General features: G+C 41.8%; 1 protein-coding gene across 2 annotated transcripts in view; it reads left to right on the forward strand.

Annotated features, from left to right (window-relative positions):
• The window catches only part of LOC125466383 (protein HEG homolog 1), a 103,812-nt gene that overhangs the window by 74,959 nt on the left and 5,374 nt on the right, over window positions 1–23,479 (forward strand). For both annotated transcript variants that reach the window (XM_048560813.2, XM_048560814.2), the window contains exons 7-11: window positions 4,119–4,247; window positions 6,841–6,883; window positions 8,349–8,386; window positions 11,586–11,673; window positions 14,266–14,443. In XM_048560813.2, the coding sequence (XP_048416770.1) occupies window positions 4,119–4,247; window positions 6,841–6,883; window positions 8,349–8,386; window positions 11,586–11,673; window positions 14,266–14,443 (476 nt within the window). The remainder of the gene's footprint in view (window positions 1–4,118; window positions 4,248–6,840; window positions 6,884–8,348; window positions 8,387–11,585; window positions 11,674–14,265; window positions 14,444–23,479) is intronic.

Consider the following 23,479-nt stretch of genomic DNA (forward strand, 5'->3'; position numbering starts at 1 on the left):
TGGGCATCAAAGTGGCACACAAGCCCACATTAACTCTACGACAAGTGCTCACCCAAATGAAAGACCCATTCCCCGCCATGGACAGGACCAGTGTCATCTACAAGATGCCCTGAAGAGACTGCGAGAAACACTACATCGGATAGACAGGAAGGAAACTAACAACAAGAGTACATGAACGCCAACTGGCTACAAAAAGTCATGGCCACTACTCACTCATCTCAATCCACATGGACAAGGAGAACCACTGCTTCGACTGGGATAATACCAAGATCCTGGGACAGGCTAGGCAGAGAATTGCACAAGAATTCCTAGAAGCATGGGACTCCACGAAGCAGGCTATTAATAAACACATTGAACTTGAGCCCATATACATTCCACTACATAGGAAACCCGGAAGTGAGGCAATCCATTGCAACAGACCCCAGAGTTTAAAAGCCAGGAAGGAAAACACACCGATGCTTTATCAGAGGCTGCACTGATGACGTTACCCGGCATGGTAATGAAATATCTGCAGAACAGCAAACCAGCTCGGCGAGTCAACCAACCTCAACACCTACAACCCGAGCTACAGATCTACTCCAAAACCTTAGAAACCGTGGATCAGTTGTCATTGATATCCAGTCACAAAGCAACTTATACTTATGTAGCACCTTTTTACTTAAACAATATATTTACAGGCTTGAATAGCTTAAAATATGTCTAATTGCAAGATTTTTAATTTTAGAGGAAAGGGGAGCGATCAGAGTAAACTTAAATCTTCAACAATGTTCTGTGCTTACAATTTAACTACCACTTTGATATTTTTTCTGATTGTAATTGATAGGAATTTATGTTAAACTTGGCCAAGAAGGAGAAGAAGGGGTCAAAAGCAAAAATTGCGAGTGAAAATCAGTAGGTCTGGCAGCATCCGTGGGACAAAAACAGATTTAATAATTTTGTCCAGTGAATCTTCATCAAAATATCATGAAGAGTCATGGGACTCAAAACATTAGCTCTTGTTTTCTTCCCACAGATGCTGTCAGACCTGCTGAGTTTCACCAGCAATATGTGCCCATTACAGATCTCCAGCACCTGCAGTTGTTAAATTTATTGTGGAAGGTTGGGTCTTTTCTGTAGGATAATGAGGAACTGATAGAGAGATGGCAGTAAAACAAAGAACTATGGATGCTGAAGATCTGAAACTAAAACAGAAACTGTTGGAGAAACTAGCAGGCCTAACTACATCTGTACAGAGCAAGCAGATTGAAAGTACAAGTCCAATGATCCTTCTTCAGAACTGAACTCCAGTTCTGAAATGGTATCAGAGATAATGGGAACTGCAGATGCTGGAGAATCCAAGATAATAAAATGTGAGGCTGGATGAACACAGCAGGCCAAGCAGCATCTCAGGAGCACAAAAGCTTTTGTGCTCCTGAGATGCTGCTTGGCCTGCTGTGTTCATCCAGCCTCACATTTTATTATCCAGTTCTGAAATAGTCTGCACAGGACATTTGTTAGGCCACTTTTGGAATACTGCGTTCAATTCTGGTCTCCTTGCTATAGAAAAAATGTTGTTGAACTCGAAAGGGTTCAGAAAAGTTTTATAAGGATGTAGCTGGGATTGGAGGGCTTGTGGTATAGACAGAGGCTGAATAGGCTTGGTTTATTTTCCCTGAATTGTCAGAGGCTGAGGGGTGACTTTATAGAAGTTTATAAGCTCTGAGAGATACTGATAGGGTGAACAGCCAAGGTCATTTTCCCAGGGTACGGGAGTCCAAAACAGAATGGAATAGGTTTAAGGTGAGAGAAGGGAATGATTTAAAAGGGACCTAAAGAGCAACTTTTTCATGTCAAGTGGTACGTGTATGCAATGAGCTGCCAGAGAAAGTGGTGGAGGCTGATACAGTTACAAAATTTAAAAGGCTCCTGGATGGGTGTATGAATAAGAAGATCTTAGAGGGATATAGGCCAAATACTGGCAAATGTAGCTGGATCAGTTTAGGATATCTGATCGGTATAGACAAGTTGGACCGAAAGGTCTGTTTCCATGCTGTATGATTGTATGACTCAATGGCTCTAATGAGACATGTACTCACGCAGAACTGTTTTATGTACAGTAGCGTAAATAACAGCTTGCAAAAAGCCACATACAGTCTGACAGCAGTCATTCACAGGTAAGGCAAAATCATTTCAGGCCACAAACTACCAGCAGATATGCAAACTCGCTAATCTGCAGAATAAAAGCCCAGGTGGCTCAAAATGCAAATTGTTTGAGAGGAGAATTAATGTAACAGATTGCAACTTGATAAACATAACTTTGTGGCATTCATTGAAACAGGATTCCTTTTGAGCACGTTGGAGTGCTCAGCATTTAAAATCATTGAGCATTAAAAAAAATGAAATATCTAGGAAAAAGTGTAAACTGCAAAAAGGTTTGGAATGGGTTACAATCCATTGTGTTTGGTTTTCAATGGAGGTTTTCAATGGAGGTTGAAAGACAACTGACTAACACAATGCAGTGAGACAAAGAGAGTGACAAATTGGCTGCAATCTACAGAAACAGCCTCGTGAGCCAGAATGCTGGAAGCAAAGACAGACAGATTGCACAGGTGCAGAAAGAAGGATAAGACCACTCAGACTACTGGTTGGAGGTGTCAAATTACAGAGCAAGAGATCAGGAACACCAGCCATAAATATTACAGTATTATGTTTTCTCAGGGGTGGCTGTCTGCTTGCAGTTCCAAAGCTATCATTTTGATGGTGTTTGCCGCACTGTTCTGTTGTCCATCATGCTCTTATTTCAGGAGGGTAAAATGACTCAGAAACATTTAATCTCATATGCTTCCTTGGAGCCTGCGAAAGATTGTGGAAGTTGCAGTAACTTCTGAAAATACTGTATCCACAACCCTTCACAGCCCCATTTGATAAATTTTGTTATTTTAAGACTCAGCAGGTAGTTGCTGTCTATAGTCTTTGAGCAAAGTTTGGCCTTCAGTCATGTATTTAATAATCACTGCACTCAGGTTACTTCACTTGCCATTCATAGCCTGCATAGTGCAAAGGCTTTGTAATGGGAAGTAATCCTCAGCAATTACTCGCACAGGAAGTGAGATGGTCCATAACTTTATATCAGCTTTTTCATTAGGTCGTGGTATGAAATGAACTTTACCAATTATGTGATAGGAAAGGTAGTGGGTCCATTTTTAAACAATGAACTGAAGCATTTTTTAAAATATGAAACTTTTGTAATGAAGAAATGGAATTTTCTTTCTTAATTCAAAGTCTAAAATATTTTGGAGTTTGTACGGGAGGCAGGGACATATTTAAGACTGTTAACTCTGCTTTCTCTGCTGAGTTGCTCCAGCAAACTCTTTCTGTTTGTTTTAGATCTCCAGTATTTGTAGTTCTTTGTTTTATATTTAAGACCTTTTTATTCTGAAGTTATTTGTAACACATGTTTTACATTTGCTTGATACAGTATATGCAGTTGTATTGTTGTCTAGGGTTCAAAATACGAGTTGGGGGTATTGAATGATCTCACCTCTCAATAAAGTAACTTTAAAAGGTCATCCATTACCACTAAATATCTAATGTCTCCCTCAGTGTCGCCTCTGTACAAAACCACCACAGTGCTATTGGCACCAAAGCAATTGTCAGAACTTGCAAGCTAATGTTTTCCACTTCAATTCTGTGGCTGAACAGGCTAAGCTAAGAGGAATGCCTGTTGGCAGCTTGATTAGCCATCAGACTGCTTTAGAGGGGGAAATGTCTCTTTTTTAAAATTAACTTCTGTTTTAGTTATAGAGAGATGTTTGCCTTTGCTGATGTGATGAATTGTCACGTTGACCAATGCTTTTACTTATTTTAAAGGATTGGAAATAAATCGAATGTGGTAATATGTGTTCCATTGGAATCTGTTGAACTAATGTCATGGCTGTTGAGGGGCAAATCCTCTTAAGGTTTTTGTTTGCTAGAGGGAATGTTAGGAACAAAGGCAGAAGTTGAGCTGCAGCAAAAGCAGACCTTTACCAAATTCTAAATGATATTGAAAATAACAGGAGCAAATTTCTTGTAAATGATGTTTCCTTTTCTTGTTTTTCTCTTTTTCTCCCCAAACCCCGACTGTTTGTTGTAAAAAGGCCAAAGCATATGCAGCCTGAACCCTTGCGATAACACCACCTCACAATGCAATGCAAACAATGGGATTGCTATCTGCAAATGTCTGCCAGGCTACTTCAAGTTTGATGCTTCTGATCGAAGCTGCAAAGGTAGGTAACAACTGTCCAGAGAATGTGCTTTTCAATACATTTACAACAACTTGCATTTGTATAATGCAGTTAACACTGTAAAATAACCCAGACACAAGAGCAATGGCAAACCTAATTTGAGACTGCAGCGCGTGAGCACACACTGGAATGAAATGTCAAATGCAGGATTGAAGAGGTTGGCTCACTTTACAAAGCAGAAAAGGGCCAAGATGTTTAGGGCAGATCTGGCATTTGGGGTGTAGGCAGCTGAAATCACTGATGTGTACAAAGGCTGAATTGGATGGGTACAAAGATATCCATCAGTTCCATTACTGAAGGACGATACAGAACGGGTTGAGGTTATGCCATCATGACAAATGATGAGTGCAGCCAAAATTTAAAATGGTACTGGTCAGTTTCCTAATTGTTTGTAACACTTTCTGTACAACAAATTCTTTCGAATTTTGAGGCCAAATCTGTCGTTTCAGAGTTGGCTGTTCTGTTTGTGAGGCCAAGTGATCTGTTTTTAAAGTTGCTGGTGAAAATGCAATCAAAAATTTCAAGTTCAGTCATTCAGTGGCGAGGACCCTTCTAAGTAAGGCTTTACACATTCGCACGCCTGGTCTTGCAGAACAGTCAACCCCAACTGGGCGCTTGAAATGGATTAAGATCTGAAAGGCAAAGTAACTCATCTCTGTCCATGTGAAAAATTCCCTAACTTCCATGTTGTATGAATCCAGTGATTTGATTGTCATTCATTGTGAACTTCAAAGAGTAGAATTATGTTCTGCTGCAGGATTTGTTGCCTCAAACCAACCAGTTTGTTGCTCTTCACTTTCACACATCTGTGGCCATCTGTTGGTTAATGTTATACCTGCCAATGTCATTCTGAAACCAGCCCTAATCTCTGTATCACATGAGGCATCTGCATACTTTTCCACTAAAACTACCATTGAACTCTTCATTTCCAAAAAAAATTCACATAATGTACATTAGGATAAGACATAAGACGTTGTAGCACAAGCTGAATTTGTCCTTCATACAAGCATAGAGTCCAAATTTCACCAACCTACTGATTAATCTACATCCCAGAGTACTTGAAATGGCCCAAGAAATACTGGATGCTTTAGTCATAATCTTTCCGACAGATTGGAAGGTAGCTAATGTAAACTCATTATTATAAAAACAAGGAGGTAGAGATAAATAGGGAATTATAGATCAGTTGTTCTGACATCAGTAGTGGGAAAATGCTATGAGATCCATTATCAAGGAATTAAGAGCAGAGTAGCTAAAAAGCAGTGATATGATTGGATAGAGTCAGCATGGATTTACAAAAAGGAAACCATGCTTGACAAATCAATGTAGCTGGTCGTGTTGATAAAGGGCAACTAGTGGATGTGTTTTAATTGGACTTTCAAAAGAGTTTTGATAAAGTCTCACGTAAGACATTAGCATATAAAACTAAAGCGTGTGGCATTGGGGGAGTACTGACATAGAGAACTGGTTGACAGACAGGAAACTAAGGGTAGGAGCAAACAGGTCATAGACTCCCTGCAATGTGGAAGCAGGCCATTCAGCCCATTGAGTCCACACCTAAGTTCTGAAGTGCATCCCACCCAGACCCACACGCCCTATCATATCCCTATAATCTTACACTTTCCTTGGCTAACCCACCTAGCTTGCACATCCCTGGACACAATGAGAAATTTAGCATGGCCAGTCCACCTAACCTGCATATCTTTGGACTGTGGAAGAAAACTAGAGCACCTGGAGCAACCCACACAGACATGGGGAGGATGTGCAAACTCCACACAGATAGTCGCCCGAGACTGGAATCAAGCCTGAGTCCCTGGCGCTGTGAACAGTAGCGCTGACCACTGAGCCAAGTGGTAGGCAGTACTAGTAGGGTCAATGCTTGGATCTCAGCTATTCAGAGTGGGAATGTGAACAATGAGGAAAACGCACAGATGCTTTACTGTGATTTGGACAAGTTAAGTAAATGGGCAAGTCCATAGCAGATTAAATATGGTGTTATCCACTTTAGTAGCAAAAGCAAGGAGGTGGATTATTATCTGAATGACGCTGGATTGGGATAAAGAGGAAGATGGAGTGCAATACAGCAGTCACTGAAAGTAAGCAGGTGTTGAAGAAGGGAAAAGGTATGTTGGCCTTTATTGTGAGAGGATTTGAGTACAGGAGCAGTAATGCTTTGCTGCAATTTTACAGAGCCTTGGTGAGACCACATCTAGAATATTGCACGCAGTTTTGATCTGGGGGAGAATCTTCTGGCTATGGAAGGAGTGTAACAAAAGTCTTCCAGGAATCAGTCTTGTATGGTAGGACCTACTTATGAGGAGACAGATTGGATCAGTTATGACTGTATTCTCTGGGGTTTAGAAGAATGAAGGGGGTATCTCAGAAAATTCTAACAAGACTAGACAGGATAAATGCAGGAAGGATATGCCTGATGACTGGGGAAGTCTATAACCAGGTTTTAAAAGGTATATATGGTTTGCACTGTTTTTGTTCATAAATATAATACTGCTGGTGTAAACATGGCACCAATTGAAATGTATAACAACAGTCGATTTATTTACTTTTCTTTTCAAAACAGCATGTCTCAGTGGATTTAAGCTTGAAAATGGAACATGTGTGAAGTAAGTGCTCCAGCAGCCACCTCTGCCTGTGTCTGTTACATTATTTCCCTTTCGACCTTTGTTCTGATTTCAAGAAATATTATACCCTTGCCTCAGTCCTCCTCTTCGTTAAGTACACCTTAGATGCTCCTAAATCACACAGCTGAGGTAATCCAATTGATGCTAGTTCAGGACAGTTTTGTGGACTTGAAAGATCTGCGATGGATTGACATTTTTACTTTGTTATTAACTGCCAGTTTTGTTAAGAACTTTCTTTGTGCTACTTGATGGCTTTTCCATTTTTCAGTCAGGAACCAGCCTCTGTCTGTGCACTGCGGTCTTTTAAAGTGTATACCCAAAGAGCAAGTGATGACATCAGCTTCCCACATTTACATAAGTAAATCAAAACCCTTTTACCGATGCTGGTACGAATGATTTAGATGAGGGAATTAAATCTAGTATCTTCAAGTTTGCAGATAACACGCAGCTGGGTGGGAATGTGAGCTGTCAGGAGAATGCAGAGATGCTTCACTGTGAGTTGGACAAGCTGAGACAGTGGGCAAGTGCATGGCAGATCAAGTATGATGTGGATAAATGTGATGATATCCACTTTGGTAGCAAAAGTAAGAAGTCAGGTGTTGGGGTCAGTGGGAGTGCAATGAGACCACCGTTTGAATTTCTTACACTATGCATTGTTGTCAATAATTTGAATCCTTACAATTACCAGGTTTTCAATCCTGGAAGATAATGTAGCTCTTAGCCATGCTTTGGTATTGTGTAAACTTGCTTCTGTGTACCAACAGGAAGCTGTTGTCTTCAGTAAAGGACTGATAGTGTCAAAGTTAAAGACAGCTCATGCATTCTCTTTTGCATCTTTTATGTGGGTAAAGATCCAGAGCTGTGTATTTGAAAAGGATCAAAGTAATCAGTTTGATTGGAATCTGACTCCAGGTGCAGCATAGCCCAGCTGTGAATCTAGACTCTGAAAAACATACAAGGGAGACGCAAACTAATAGCTATTTCAGCTATGCAATTGTTTTTTATACAGACTTGTATTATATAAATACTAAAATAATAGTAAAATAATTATTTTCTAATGATTTTTACAAATCTGAAATGGGAAATTTTGGGTCCATTGACTGGAAATCCAGAAAGACATATTGTGAATTTATTATGCTATGCATTGCTGTCGATAGTTCAAATCGTTACCATTGTAAATTAAATGCTACTGCATAGTTGGTGTTACATAACATGTGTACTTCTGATCAAAGATCCCTGGCTTTTGAATTTAAACTTGAATTGTTACTAACTACAAGGATTCAATGTACCAACTTCACAGTAGGTTCCCAGTAGAAATAATCAGGACAGTAACATCAATGTTTTTTCTTGCTTGTCTGTGTGAAATGAGCATTGGAAGGGCTGGGAGTGATTTTCAATTTTGATCTATTGTCTATTTCTGAGACAACAAAATCTTTGTTATTTCTAGGTGTCCATTTGGTTATGGGGGATTTAACTGTGATAAACGTAAGTGCCCCTCATTTATATTTTTGCCAACTATTGTATTGATAAATTACTGTGAGATTCAGATATTCTTGTAGTCAGGTAATGAAAGTGATTGGTTGAAAATAGATGTTTGGTGAAATGATCCAAGAACATATTAATGAGGTGAGATTTGTTGCTTGTGGGTTTCACACGATGGGCAGGTCTCTCATTGCTAGCCTGTACTGTACTGTGTGAAATCGGACTGTTGCCTTTGGAGCACAACGACCTGAAAGTGGGCTGGCACAGTGACAGAAAGCACACTCTGTGGTTTCAGTAAACGTCTCTTTCTGGTTTCATGTAACACTGTAGCTATTTTAAGTAAAATCAACAGGTGCCAGTGCCTTTTTTTCACTACTGAAGGATGATGTGGTTAAGTCTGAGAACTGTTTGAGCCCTCATGTCAAACACTTTTTTGAGTTTAGCTCTTTGACCACAGGCTGTCCCTACAGACAGTCAAATTGAGTGAAATAAACACACAGCTTGACAGAAAGCAGTTGTTAACGCTGACATTCCTATGACCCACCTTTCTGCAAGCATAGCTATCACAGGCATACCATGCTTATAATTCTGAAATTTAGCCCACCAATGATGTTGTAGATATGCTTCAAACCAGCAGCCTTCCTTAACTGTGGTTGGCATTTCCCATTTCCTTGGTCCCACCGTGAGGACTACACTCCACCTAACTCTCTGCTTCCTCCTTTCCGTTGTCCTGTTACCATGAGCATTCCGAATGGTTAGCATTACCTCCCACAAAGGGCAGCAGAATTGCTGAAGACTAACCACTGAATATCCTACTTTTAAAAGGAATTACCTGAGCATTTAGATTTCTCCAGGTATCTTTCTTACTGTTGGTTAGCAGGGCAGCAGTGTTTTTGGTAATGTGACATCCTGTTTTGTCCACTGTTAAAGTTGTTATATTGACCTAAACACCATTAGTCAATGTGTGGGTCAAAGCCAGACAAGTTGAAACCAGTTGCTGGGCTGTGCTGTAATGAAAGGAAAGTTACCAGCTTGTGAGTCGTAATGCCCCTTTTGATTTATGACCATATTTTGCGAAGCCGAATCAAGTTTCAGTCCAGCAGAAACACTGGCCCAGATTTTGAAGGAAAACCTGTAGATATTTCTTGGACATCTTGACTTGGGCCTGCCTCAAATGGACCAGTCGCCCAAATGCTAGAGGTCTGAGGCTGGAAATTCAGAGCCAACTAACTAGCCTGCTGACTCCTCCAATCCTGTCCACCATCTACATGGCACAAGTCAGGAAGTGCGACACTCTACTTGTCTGGATGGGCGCAGTTCCAACAATACTTGGGAAGCTCAGCACTGTCCAGTTAAAAAAAAACTTTCTTGATTGGAATCCCACTTAATACCTTCACTCTCTCCGTCACTCAGACAAGTGATAGCTACAAGATCTCTGATGCAACTCACCAAAGCTGCAGAGACAGCACCATCCAAACTGCTGCCACTTAGAGGACAACAGATGCATAGGGAACATCACTGCCTACTCATTTTCATCCAATTCATACCCCATCGTGACTTGGTGCTAAATTGCTGTCCTCTCACTGGTGCAGGATTTCCGTCACCTACAGCATTGTGATTGTCTGTACATTCTATGGACTGTCATGGTTCAAGAATGCTGCTCACCAGCACCTACTTGAGGACAATTGTGAATGGGTAATATACTCAGACCTAAGTAGTGCCCCCCGATTCCATTAAATATAAAATATGAGTGGGCTCTGTCACCTTGATTCCTGCCGTGACAAATTTTCTTAACAAGCATTATTTTAGAATGGTCTGTTGATAACAACTATCAGATTTCTGGGGCAATTGAAGTTCTTTTCAGAGCTTATCCTATTATATTTGAGTCGCATCATGGTATAGAACATAAACTCATGCAGCAGGAATCCAAGGAATAGATATTTTGCTAATAAACTATAGAATATTTTGATATCATGTTAACTACCTGGACTGTGTACTTGGTGGCAAACAGGTACGCATTGTAGAGGAGACCACATTGTGAGCAGTGTGCACACCATAGAATGTGTTTGCAAAGTCACTCAGTGAAGCTTCTGCATAACTTAAACAGCAAATTCCTGATTCTGGTATTTAGCTGGTCATGTGTAAAAGTGAAATTATGCTTTAATTTAATTAGCACTGTAAATTTAAATTAAAATTCTCTCTTTACTTTGGATTTTGGACCAAAATAGAGAAGGGATTCTGCTTTACACTAAGAAAGAATTGCTGCATTCTTAAAAACAAGTTCCTGGAACTCATTGAGAGTTATGTTCACAGAGTTACAGGGTGTGTATGCAGAGCAAGCTTCACAGAGAGATAAGACTGCTGATTAGTTTGTGCAATCAGGACCAGTTTTGGAGGTCAGGAGTTATCAGCGTGACAACAAATTTCAGATTTTGTTCACCTCCAGATTATAACAGGGACAGAAGTTGTCATGTGCCCTCTCTCTCTCTATCGTGCACGCTGTCTCTCTCTACCGTGCTGTCACTCTCTGTGGCATTCACTCTCCTGGTCAGTCGCACACTTACCCTCTGTTGTGTCTACCGCAGCTATTGAACCATGTCTGGGGACTCTGTCTTAATGTCCAAGGACTATTCTGATTATCTAGAAGAAAATGGATGTTAGTTACTTTTTGGGTTTTCACTATGGAAATTGGCTATTGGCAGAGTCCGAATAAAATCACTTCTGGAACATGAGCCCTGAGGATCAAGAGACTGCAGAAAAACAAGCAAATCAGTGTTGAGGACATATAGCAGATGCTGCCTAATCTGTCCAGTCTATAGTAGTGATAAAGAGGAGATATATATACAAAAATGGGAACATATGCATGACCTGCAGTGATGTGCTTCGCCTCCGTAACCTACAATATCAGTCTGGCTGAGAGCTTGAACGAATCTGTTAAGGGAGAGGAAAGACAGCCAAAATTTTCCACAAGCACTCCATTACAAATAATCATCTTGTAAATTATAAGTCTATCTCTACATGATTTGAAATGGAATAATGTACATTTTTCTCTGAAGTTACATGTTTAGTTTAATGTTTTTCTGATCACTATAAAATCTGATTCTCTCTGGGTACGCCTGATAATGGGCATGTATCCCATTTTAATGTGTCAAAACAGTAAGATTTTGCATTGAATATTTTTGCATGTTTTCTGTTTCTCCAGCATATTTACTGGCAGTTGTGGTGATCTCCTGTGTACTGGGTGGTATCCTCCTCCTCTTGTTGTTGGCCCTAATTGCAACCTGTCTCAGGTAAGGATGTGACATGAAAAGCAGAGTTATTTCTATCCTGCGCTGTTTAATGAAGGGTTGGGCTCTGAAAAAATAATGGTCCTTATTCCCAATGGTGAAAAAAACACAACTGACCAGTCTTCCAAATTGGTAACTTCATGACGCTGATGGAAATGTTGCTTTAGAATTTTGTTGCATTAATGATCTGTCAACTGTGTTATTACATTTTGAAGAATATACCTTCACAGCTAGTTTTGAATGAATATCAAGCTGACGATCTAGTAAACATCCTCCCTTTCAGCTGTGAAATCCCACTACCCACCCCAAAGCCTTTTGGATACTATTATGATAACTAGTCAAAACCCTAAAGTTCTATGGATCTTTTTAACATGTACTTCTAAAATGTAAAAGATACAGTCAAAAATGGCTATAGACATATATTAAGTGACTGCCTGTGTGAATAAAGAAAAGAGAGAGATACAAAGAATGTCACACCTAAAGAGGTGAGAAGAACTTCAAACAACAGCCTTTCAAAGGAGAAGGGCCAGGTCAGAACTGACTGGACTGTGATCTTCCGTGACTACAAAAATAACAAGAGGCTAAGAAGCCCCTGCCCCACAGCAAGCCAGCTCCTCTGGACCATGTCCCAATTTTTAATTTTCTCTTTAAAGAATACACAAAGTCAGCAGTTAAGAGGTCAGTGTTCTACTGAGACTGAATGTGTCACATGTGCCAGTGGGCAATGGTACCCTTTATGCACCGGCCTGGGTCCTACTGTCATTGTGCTGTGAAAATCACTGCCGAAGAACAAGCCCCTAGTTACCCCTTTGTTGCAGGAGAAGGGACTGTCTACTCTGGGTGCCAGAAGCCAATGTGCCAGCAAGCCAGATGAAAGAAAGCAGGACAACAGAAAAACTCTCCCTAATGCTGAATGCTGGACTTCAGTCTCAGTCAAAAGGAATGAGAACATCAGAATCTCAACCAGGCTGCAAACCTGAAAATCTTCAAATTACTTGTTCAATTACCAATGTCAATACTACCAATAACTTTCATCCAAAGGCAGTCCACAAAGGAAGGGATCTATTTTCAAATTAACCTATTGCATCCATCAAGTTGCTGGGTGAGGGTGGCTTATGGAAGAATAAACCTTCTCTTTGCGAGTTTGATGGTTTAGGGTATCCTGTCTAGGACCGTAACAAATGAAAGAACCTTCCCTGGAAACTGCGCATAACAGTACCCGCCCTCCTTTAATAATACCCAGCAGTTACAGTGCTATTTTCTGTGACTGGGTTGCCTATCATACAGTTGTACATAATTTTATGTTTAATAGCCTATACTTTAGCCAAAATGCCCTGGTAGGAATAAATGTTGGAGAAACAGTGCAGTGCCTCCATGGCTGGATTTCCATGGTTCTTTCAGCAGCATCAGTATGTTGATAAATGTTAGCAAACAAAGAATTTCCCTGACTTCCAGGTTAGAAAATTAAAACTTTCACTTGTCCTTCACCGACAAAGCCCTGAGACGTGAATTTGCTTTACATTGAATGCACATTGTCATTTTCCTATCGTTTGCATCATGTATAAACCCTCTCCATTGTCAGTAACTTGCAATTCTCTTAACCTTATGCACAACTAAAATACTTATTTTCTGTGCCACTCTTTGACTGTACAGGAACTTAGAGATGTGCAGATCAGGTGGAAAAGTAGAACTGAGATCCAGGTTCAACTGTGAATCAAAGAGCAGAGTGATTCCTTGTTTTACAAATTGGTGGCTTAATGACACAGAATGATTTAAGTTTCTCTACTAGTGGCTCTAGCAATTTGTCTCTGAGGAATGAGTCTTCACAGCTAGTTTCTTATACTCTTCTTAGTCAAGACAGTGAAGGCGTCAATCTGGTGCACACCATTTTCTGATAAGTGGTGCTAAAAATTTTTGAAATACTGCTGCTTTCTTCTCTGCACTAAGGAAGTGTGATATTTTGGCTAGTCATATCTCAGTACAAATACTCCTTGGTTAATCAAAACTACTCAAAGATCATTTTGAAGCAACATCCTCAATCAGTTATTAACCAACTTTACTGCAAGGAGGAAAATAAACACCGTGCAGCAATTTATACTATCTCTAAAGCTTCGGTTCAATTTGGGCTCACTGAAGGTAGCTAGGAAGGAAGAGAATACACATGAGTGCGTGCACACACACACACCTAGACACACGCATGCACGTGCATGCGTGCACACTCACACCCATCCAGACACATACACACACACTTATACACACATACGCAAACACATGCACACACAGACACACACACACATTCACACATACACACATACACACACACATAAACTATATATATGCACACATACATACACATGCACACGCATGCATACACACACACACACACACACACACACACACACACACACACACACACACACACACACAAAGTTCACATCAGTGGATAGATGCGTGGGTTTAAAGTATGATTTGAGTAGTGTAAGATTTGCATACCTCTAAGTGCAGAATGTAATCCCGTTATAGAGTTACAAAAATTATATTGTCAAATGTTAAGATTGGAAGTGTAGCTAAAGCAATGTTGACTTTTATCTACAGGTCAAAGAGTGGTTCGTGCAGTTCCTCATCTGGTTCTCACGACTACGTCATGTGGCCCAAATCTGAGATGCCAAAGATTCCTCGTGCTACTATGCACTGGGATGGCAATCAGCTTGAAATGCAAGAGAATGGAAGCACCAGCAGTTTAAACGATATCCATCGGGATGCTGGGAGAGCAGTAAGTGCACTTAAAACTAGACAGTGGAGGGTGGGGAAATAAAAAATGGATACACGTTGGGCCTTTATTTTGATTCAGTTTTATCCTTGCTGGTTTCGTAAAGCCATTGCTGTCCAGCGTTAATACAATTAACAAAGGTCCACTCAGCTGAGAACTGGAAAGTGGATATTTTTGGCAAATGATGATATCTGGTTTTGTCTCTGATTTTCCTCTGCACACTCTGTCTTTGATGGTCTACATCCTTCTCCAGATATATGTGTCATTCAATGAAGTGGTTTCAAACTTTTGTTTTAGAATTGGAAACACTTCTGGTTCATCCTGAAATTTTGTGAAGCTTACTGGCCAAATTGACGTAATTAGTCTGACACAAAAACACAACAGTATCTAAAGTTCTTCATTCAAAATAGTCTTCTGAATGTTATATTTATCTCAAAAAATGCTGCCCAATTTTTCACAAACGCTCTTGTACTTTGGAACTGGAATAGTAACTTCAGTGTGGGAATGTTTTTACTGATTATAATTATAGGTACAGAAGGCCAATTAGCCCATGTAACCACACGCAGCTAGAGAGTTTTTAATGTACCCCCTATCAAGCTTCTAGACTTTTTGTCTCCACAGTGGTCTACCTGAAAGTCCATTTCATAAGTAAAGCACACTGAATGCAAAAGAATCTCTGGACATCATAAATTTAACTGGTCCTAGTCTAAACCTCTGTGCTTTTTCATGGAACAAAACTGCTTCATAAAATTGTAGAACCAGTACATGATCAGAACTTGGTGTTCCATTTCCTGAACGACTGTCAAATTGCCTGTGAAATGTATTTTATACTGTTACTATTTAGCAGCAAACTAGCCATTGTAAAGGGTGAAAGGTCATTTGGTTTGGTGCATGGCCATCCTATTGGCAAGCGTCAGATATAAATGGATCTGTAAAGCTGCAAAGACTTGTTACCAAATAATGTTCAGTTATTCTAAATGGTATTTCCCCTTTAAAAGACTTTGAAATGGGTAGATATCCTGTCTGATTAATGATGTCACTTGCATTTCACACTGGCCCAATTCTGAAGGTATATTAATGGCAACCACTTCAGTAACAACTGAATGGCTCTAATTCTCTAACCCTGGGAATGAACTTAGAATGTCCATCTGCTCCTTTTTAGGGCTATTAGTACATATTGTTCAGATCCTGTAAGGGACTGTTAATGTTTAAAATAAATTTGTCATTAACTGAAAGAATGATGCTACAAGATTCCGTAGTTTCACTGAATAAATTTACTGTTTAAGTAAATACTTTAAAAAAGCAGATACAACAAACTTAACACTAACTTATAATAAGTATACTATGAATCCACTTTTACTTTCCCCTAAGAATTCCCCTATCTTTCAAAATCGAGAAGGCTCATTCACTTCTTGAGGAACCAACTCTGTATGCCACAGCCAATCACAATCCTGTAGACGGGTCACTAGACCCGAAGCATTGACTCTTGAGTTCTCTCCTCAGATGCTGTAATAAGGAGTGACTAGATAAGCTAGATTACTTTCTTTAGATCAGAGAAGGCTGCGTGGATCATGATTGAGGTGAATCAGATAATGAGGGATCTGGGGACAGGATGACTAGGGAGCAGCTGTTCCCCTCGAACTGCTGAGTTGTTACAGCAATTTTTATTTTTTTATGACAAGTCATGGAGTCATACAGCACAGTAAAGACCCTTCAGTCCATCGAGTCTGCACCAACAGTAACTACCACTTTATTGGGTGGCTCAGTGGCTAGCACTGCAGCCTCACAGCACCAGGGACCCGAGTTCAATTCTAGCCTCAGGCGACTGTCTGTGTGGAGTTTGCACATTCTCCCTGTGTCTGCGTGGGTTTCCTCCGGGTGCTCCGGTTTCCTCCCACAGTCCAAAGATGTACAGGCTAGGTGGATTGGCCATGCTAAATTGCCCATAGTGTTCAGGGGTGTGTGGGTATGGGTCTGGGTGGGATGCTTCAAGGGGAGGTGTGGACTTGTTGGGCTGAAGGGCCTGTTTCCACACTGTATGGGATCTAATCTAGTCTAAAAGTGCATTAACCCCAATTTCCTGCACTTGTCCAATATCCTTCAATGTTATGATATTTCAATTGCCCAGCCAAATTTTCTTTTAACGTTGTAACGTTTTTGGACTCCACTACCTTCGCAGTTAGTGCATTCCAGATTCGCTCCACGCTACAAAAAAGATTTTCTTTCCTCAAATCCCCTCTGATGCTCCTGCCCCTTACCCTAAAACTATGTCCCCATGTGATTGACCCCTCAACTGAAGGGAACACTGCCCCCTAGTCATCCTGTCCCCAGATCCCTAATTATCTTATACACCTCAATCTTGGTCCACACAGCCTTCTCTGATCTCAAGAAAATAATCTAGTTTATCTAGTCACTCCTTATTGCAAAATCTCTCCATCTCAAGCAACATTCTGGTGAACCTCCTCCATACCCCCTCTTACTGCTATCATATCCTTTCTGTAGTGAGGTGACCAGAACGGCACTCAGTAGTCCAGCTGTGGAAAAGCAATGCTGTGTACAAGTCTAGCATATCTCTTTGTTCTTATATACTGTGCTCTTCCAGTGTTGAAAGCAAGTGTCCCAAATGTCATTTTAACTATCCCATTCATGTGTGCTGAAAATAGTAGCTCTCATGGTGACTTTGACCTAGAGGCAATTCCATAAATGACCAGATTTACTCATTCAATTTCACGGCCTGCCCTTGTGCTTTTTCTTTCGGCTTTTCTCTCACCTTTTTTTTGCTGTAAGTCAACTTCACAGGGTATTAGTAGAGGACATTTTGCAATTATGAAACTGAAACCAAGCATCACATCAAGATCCATTAGAGACTCCTAATTTATTGAAACCTGACTATCAGTGGACTGTGAACTTTCTGATTTCTAGAATCTGCTATTCTTTGGGGTTTTTTTCAACTGGAATTCACATTTGATTTTTCCTTAGTTTCGTACTTAGGCACTTGGAGACTTCTAGAGCTCTTATTCTGCAAGGATTCCACTGCTTTTCACCCAGACTTTGGAAACCCTGTTCCTTCTAAGCCTGCCCTCCCACAATTTCTTTAAAGCACTGTCTGCTTTCGGCTTTAACAAGACCTTTCACTGGAGATTTCTTACTTAGCTCCAAATTAGACAAATCCTCTGGCTTTATTTTCCCCAGTCATCAACTCCAAGTGATTAGCAATCTGCGCAGATCTGCAGCTTCTTTCTGAGGAAACCTGGATAAAAGGTGAAGATAAAGTCACTGTATCCTTACCAGACCACTGACTGCTCTCTCTTTAGAGAGAGAGAGAGACAACTGGTGTGTTTAATCTGAGGGTCCTCACACCTTGGGCAAGGGATAAGTTTCACAAGAGTCCTTCTGCCAGTGCAGGAATTGAACCTGTGCCATTGGCATCAAAAGCCAGCCTTTCACCCAATTGAGCTAACCAACCTTTTTACTTTTTAGTTGGATAACATTTGGAAAAAGGACCTGTTACCCTCAAATACCATCTCCACGGCAATGTGGCAGGCTTTAGGAAGTTCATGACAGAAATATAAGCTAATTATCTTAACTTCAGGACAACCCTGTGTGACCAATGTGAATAATTTCTATCTTTAATGGAATTTATGATCCGCTTTCTGAGAAGTACTGGTCCCAACAAGAAATTCCCCATTGACCAACTGCCTCTAGCAGTTTCTCATCTGGGGACTGCACAAACAATTTAAATATCTTATTAAGACAAAGGTTGACATTCTGACTCCATTGCTAGCCTGTACTTTTATCCAAGTTCTTAAACCAACTCTGACAATGCAAGATTAACACAGCTGACCTTTTAGTTGTTATTAACTCAGGCTTGTTTCAATTGTATTTCTTTTGGAATGGTTATTAGTTTTTAATTCCACGTCTCCATTCATCTTGCATTTAACACTTTAATTCCTAAAACTGAAAGTTACTTCTCAAACACATGAACGATGGAATGAATCAGTGATAATGGGAACTGCAGATCTGGAGAATCCAAGATAATAAAATGTGAGGCTGGATGAACACAGCAGGCCCAGCAGCATCTCAGGAGCACAAAAGCTGACGTTTCGGGCCTAGACCCTTCATCAGAGCTTCTAGGCCCGAAACGCCAGCTTTTGTGCTCCTGAGATGCTGCTGGGCCTGCTGTGTTCATCCAGCCTCACATTTTATTAACGATGGAATGGAGACAAGTCTGCCTCAAAACTGCTTAATGAAAAGACTGAAAGTCTTAGCTTCATTGGGAAATTTGTCATATTTAGTTCCAGAGAAGCCATTTCAATAATGAAGGGCTTTTTGCAGATGAGCAGCTGAGAGTCACCACAAGTTGTTTTGACCTGTGCTGCTGCTGGGAACTCCACTGCAAGGAAAATACTAGAGACTAAGTGCTGAATTGATGAGGGTCGAGCTGTGGATGTGGTGTATATGGACTTCAGTAAGGCATTTGATAAGGTTCCCCATGGTAGGCTCATTCAGAAGGTCAGGAGGAATGGGATACAGGGGAACTTAGCTGCTTGGATACAGAATTGGCTGGCCAACAGAAGACAGCGAGTGGTAGTAGAAGGAAAATATTCTGCCTGGAAGTCAGTGGTGAGTGGAGTTCCACAGGGCTCTGTCCTTGGGCCTCTACTGTTTGTAATTTTTATTAATGACTTGGACGAGGGAATTGAAGGATGGGTCAGCAAGTTTGCAGACGACACAAAGGTCGGAGGTGTCGTTGACAGTGTAGAGGGCTGTTGTAGACTGCAGCGGGACATTGACAGGATGCAGAGATGGGCTGAGAGGTGGCAGATGGAGTTCAACCTGGATAAATGCGAGGTGATGCATTTTGGAAGGTCGAATTTGAAAGCTGAGTACAGGATTAAGGATAGGATTCTTGGCAGCGTGGAGGAACAGAGGGATCTTGGTGTGCAGATACATAGATCCCTTAAAATGGCCACCCAAGTGGACAGGGTTGTTAAGAAAGCATATGGTGTTTTGGCTTTCATTAACAGGGGGATTGAGTTTAAGAGTCGTGAGATCTTGTTGCAGCTCTATAAAACTTTGGTTAGACCGCACTTGGAATACTGCGTCCAGTTCTGGGCGCCCTATTATAGGAAAGATGTGGATGCTTTGGAGAGGGTTCAGAGGAGGTTTACCAGCATGCTGCCTGGACTGGAGGGCTTATCTTATGAAGAGAGGTTGACTGAGCTCGGTCTCTTTTCATTGGAGAAAAGGAGGAGGAGAGGGGACCTAATTGAGGTATACAAGATAATGAGAGGCATAGATAGAGTTGATAGCCAGAGACTATTTCCCAGGGCAGAAATGGCTACCACGAGGGGTCATAGTTTTAAGCTGGTTGGTGGAAAGTATAGAGGGGATGTCAGAGGCAGGTTCTTTACGCAGAGAGTTGTGAGAGCATGGAATGCGTTGCCAGCAGCAGTTGTGGAAGCAAGGTCATTGGGGTCATTTAAGAGACTGCTGGACATGCATATGGTCACAGAAATTTGAGGGTGCATACATGAGGATCAATGGTCGGCACAACATTGTGGGCTGAAGGGCCTGTTCTGTGCTGTACTGTTCTATGTTCTATGTTCTATGAATTTTAAAAAATCTCTTCTCAAATCAGTTGCCTTGGGAGTCAGAAACAATAAATGGGTGTTACAGCATAGGTGAATAATCACAAATAATTGCACAAAGTCTTACTATTGAGATTTGTTTATCTGAAATCTGTTCACTATTGAGCCATCTTGGGATAATGGCTGTCTTTTCTTTCCTTGAAACTTTCACAATGAAAGCAATTACTTCTCTCAGTGCCCTTCACGTGAGTGTTGCTGCTTAATGTTCGAGCATTTACTTCAAGTGTCAAAAATGTCGTAATTTTTCTAAAGTTTTGCTATCCTTTTAACTCTTCCAGAACCACAGTCTCAAATCTATTGCAATTAAAATGTACATTATAATAGTGGAATGGCTGTTTCACACAATGACAGACTTTGTACTGGGTTACAATGACTTTCTAACTTCAACTTAAGATCTTTTCTGTCAGAATACTTTAAAACTGTTTTTAAACTTCTTTTCAATGTACTCATGAATTCAGCTGAGGTACCATTTGTCAAAAATTATTGCACGATGAGGAAATTTGTTGAACATCAGGTGATGCATTTAATGACTAGAATGACCTTACTGTGGATGGCTTGTGCTCAGCAGCTGTGTTTAACACTGTACAAAATGTTTTATTTTACTTTGCTTGTTTCTTCATAATGATACCAATAAGATTTAAGATGTTAATTTCCTCTTCGCCACAAAGTATTGTGCCTAGACAGTTTTGGGAGTCAGTACAGTGCCTGCTCCCACCTCTTCAATTTCTCTTCATGCATGCATTGCTTATGGTAACTGGCCAACCTCTTTGCGTAAATGATGAACTGTAACTCATTAAAAGCTGGAGTCAAATCTGATTAGTTGCAGGGGTTTCTTGTCCACCCATTCTATCACACTAGTTCTGGAACAGAAAGGAATATTTTATCAGAACAGGTTTTATTTAGACATTTCAATCTTGACACAATGAAGAAACATGGTGGAGCCCAGAGCAAAGGGGTATGACTTTAAAACGTAAGAACTTTTCCACCCAGGAGGAATGTCAAGAAGCACTCCTCTACGCATAGAGTAGTGGAAGTGTGAAATCCTCTCCCTGAAAAAAAATCTGCTGTAGCCAGAACAATTGGAAATGCAAAACCTAGGACTAATAGACTTCTGGGGACAGTAGGAGCTGGAGAATCTGCGATAACGAGGTGTAGAGCTGGATGAACACAGCAGGACAAGCAGTATCAGAGGAGCAGGGAGGCTGACCTTTTGGGTTGAGACCCTTCTTCAGAAATCGGGGGGGGGGGGGGGGGGGCGGGGTGCGGATGGGGATTCTGAAATAAATAGGGAGGGGGGTGAAGGCAGATAGAAGATGGATAAAGGAGAAAATTGGTGGAGAGGAGACAGACAGGTCAAAGAGGCGAGGTTGGAGCCAGCAAAGGGGAACATAGGCGGGCAGTTAGGGAGGGGATAGGTCGGTCCAGGGAGGACGGACAAGCCAAGGAGGCGGGATGAGGTTTGTGTGTAGGAGATGGGGGTGGGGCTTGAGGTGGGAGGAGGGGATTGGTGGGAGGAAGGACAGTTTAGGGGGACGAGCTGGGCTGGTTTTGGGATGTGGTTGGGGGAAGGGAGTTTTTGAAGCTTGTGAAGTCCTCATTGATGCCCTTGAGCTGCAGGGTTCCCAAGTGAAATATGAGATGCTGTTCCTGCAGCTTTCGGGTGACATCATTGTGGCAAAGCAGGAGGCCCAGGATGGACATGTCGTCCAAGGAATGGGAGGGGGAGTTGAAATGGTTCACGACTGGGAGCTGTAGTTGTTGTGAACTGAGCATAGGTATACTGCAGAGTGGCCCCCAAACCTCCACTTGGTTTCCCCAATGTAGAGCAAGCCACAATGGGAACAGCGGATACAGTATACCACATTAGCAGATGTGCAGGTGAACATCCGTCTAATGTGGAAGGTCTTCTTGGGGCCTGGGATGGGGGTGAGGGAGGAGGTGTAGGGGCAGGTCTAACACTTCCTGCGATTGCAGGAAAAGTGCCCGGGGTGGTGAGGCTGGAGGGGAGTGTGGATTGGACAAGGGAGTCACAGAGAGAGTGGTCCCTCCAGAAAGCAGATAAGGTTGGAGAGTGAAAAGTGTCTTTAGTGCTGGGATCAGATTGCAGATGGCATAAGTGTCGGAGAATGATGCGTTGGATTTGGAGTTTGGTGGGGAGGTACGTGAGGACGATGGGGATTCTGTTTTGGCAGTTATTGCAGGGAGGCGGTGTGAGGAATGAGTTGCGAGAAATGCAGGAGACATGGTCAAGGGCATTTTCGACCACTGTGAAGGTGAAGTTGCGGTCCTTGAAAAACAAGGACTCCTGGGATGTATGGGAGTGGAATGCCTCATCTCAGGAGAGATGCAGTGGACACAAAGGAGTTGGGAAAAGGGGATGGCCTTTTTGCAGGAAGGCAGGAGGGAGAAGGTGTATTCTAGGTAGCTGTGGGAGTGGGTGGGCTCAAAATGGATATCGGTTTCCAGGTGGATACCAGAGATGGAGACAGAGAGATCCACGAACGAGAGAGAGGTATCAGCAATGGCCCAGGTGAACTTAAGGTTGGGGTGGAAGGTGTTGGTGAAGTGGATGAACTGTTTGAGCTCCTCGTGGGAGCACGAGGTGGCGCTGATACAGTCATCAATGTAACAGAGGAAGAGGTGGGGTTTAGGGCATTGTAGCTTTGGAAGAGGGATTGTTCCACGTATCCTACAAAGAGGCAGGCATAGCTTGGGCCCATGCGGGTACCCATGGCCACCCCCTTTGTCTGTAGGAAGTGGAAGGAATTGAAAGAGAAGTTGTTGAGGTGAGGACGGGTTCGGGTAAGCAGATGAGGGTGTCAGAGGAGGGGGACTGGTCGGGCCTGTGGGACAGGAAGAAGCAGAGGGCCTTCAGGCCATCTGTATGGGGAATGCAGGTGTATAGGGACTGGACATCTTGGTGACAATGAGGTGTTGGGGACCGGTGAATTGGAAGTTCTGGAGGAGGTGGAGGGTGTGGGTGGTGCCATGGACGTAGCTAGGGAGTTCCTGGACCAAGGGGGAGAAAATGGAGTCGAGATAGGTGGAGATAAGTTTGGTGGGGCAGGAGCAGGTGGAGACAATGGGTCGACCAGAGCAGTCATGTTTATGGATTTTGGGAAGGAGACAGAAGTGGGTAGTGCGGGGTTGGGGACTTATGAGGTTAGAGGCTGTGGGTGTGAGGTCATCTGAAGTGATGAGGTTGTGGATGGTTGTGGACGAGGTCAATTCCCGGAATGACGGGACTATCATACGTTGAAAGATTGGAGTGACTGGACTTGTATACACTTGAGTTTAGAAGGATGAGAGGGGATATGATTGAGGCGTATAAGATTATTAAGGGATTGGACTCTCTGGAGGCAGGAAGCATATTTCCGCTGATGGGTAA

Source organism: Stegostoma tigrinum, chromosome 31 (assembly GCF_030684315.1).
Source record: "Stegostoma tigrinum isolate sSteTig4 chromosome 31, sSteTig4.hap1, whole genome shotgun sequence".
Classification (NCBI taxonomy): domain Eukaryota; kingdom Metazoa; phylum Chordata; class Chondrichthyes; order Orectolobiformes; family Stegostomatidae; genus Stegostoma; species Stegostoma tigrinum.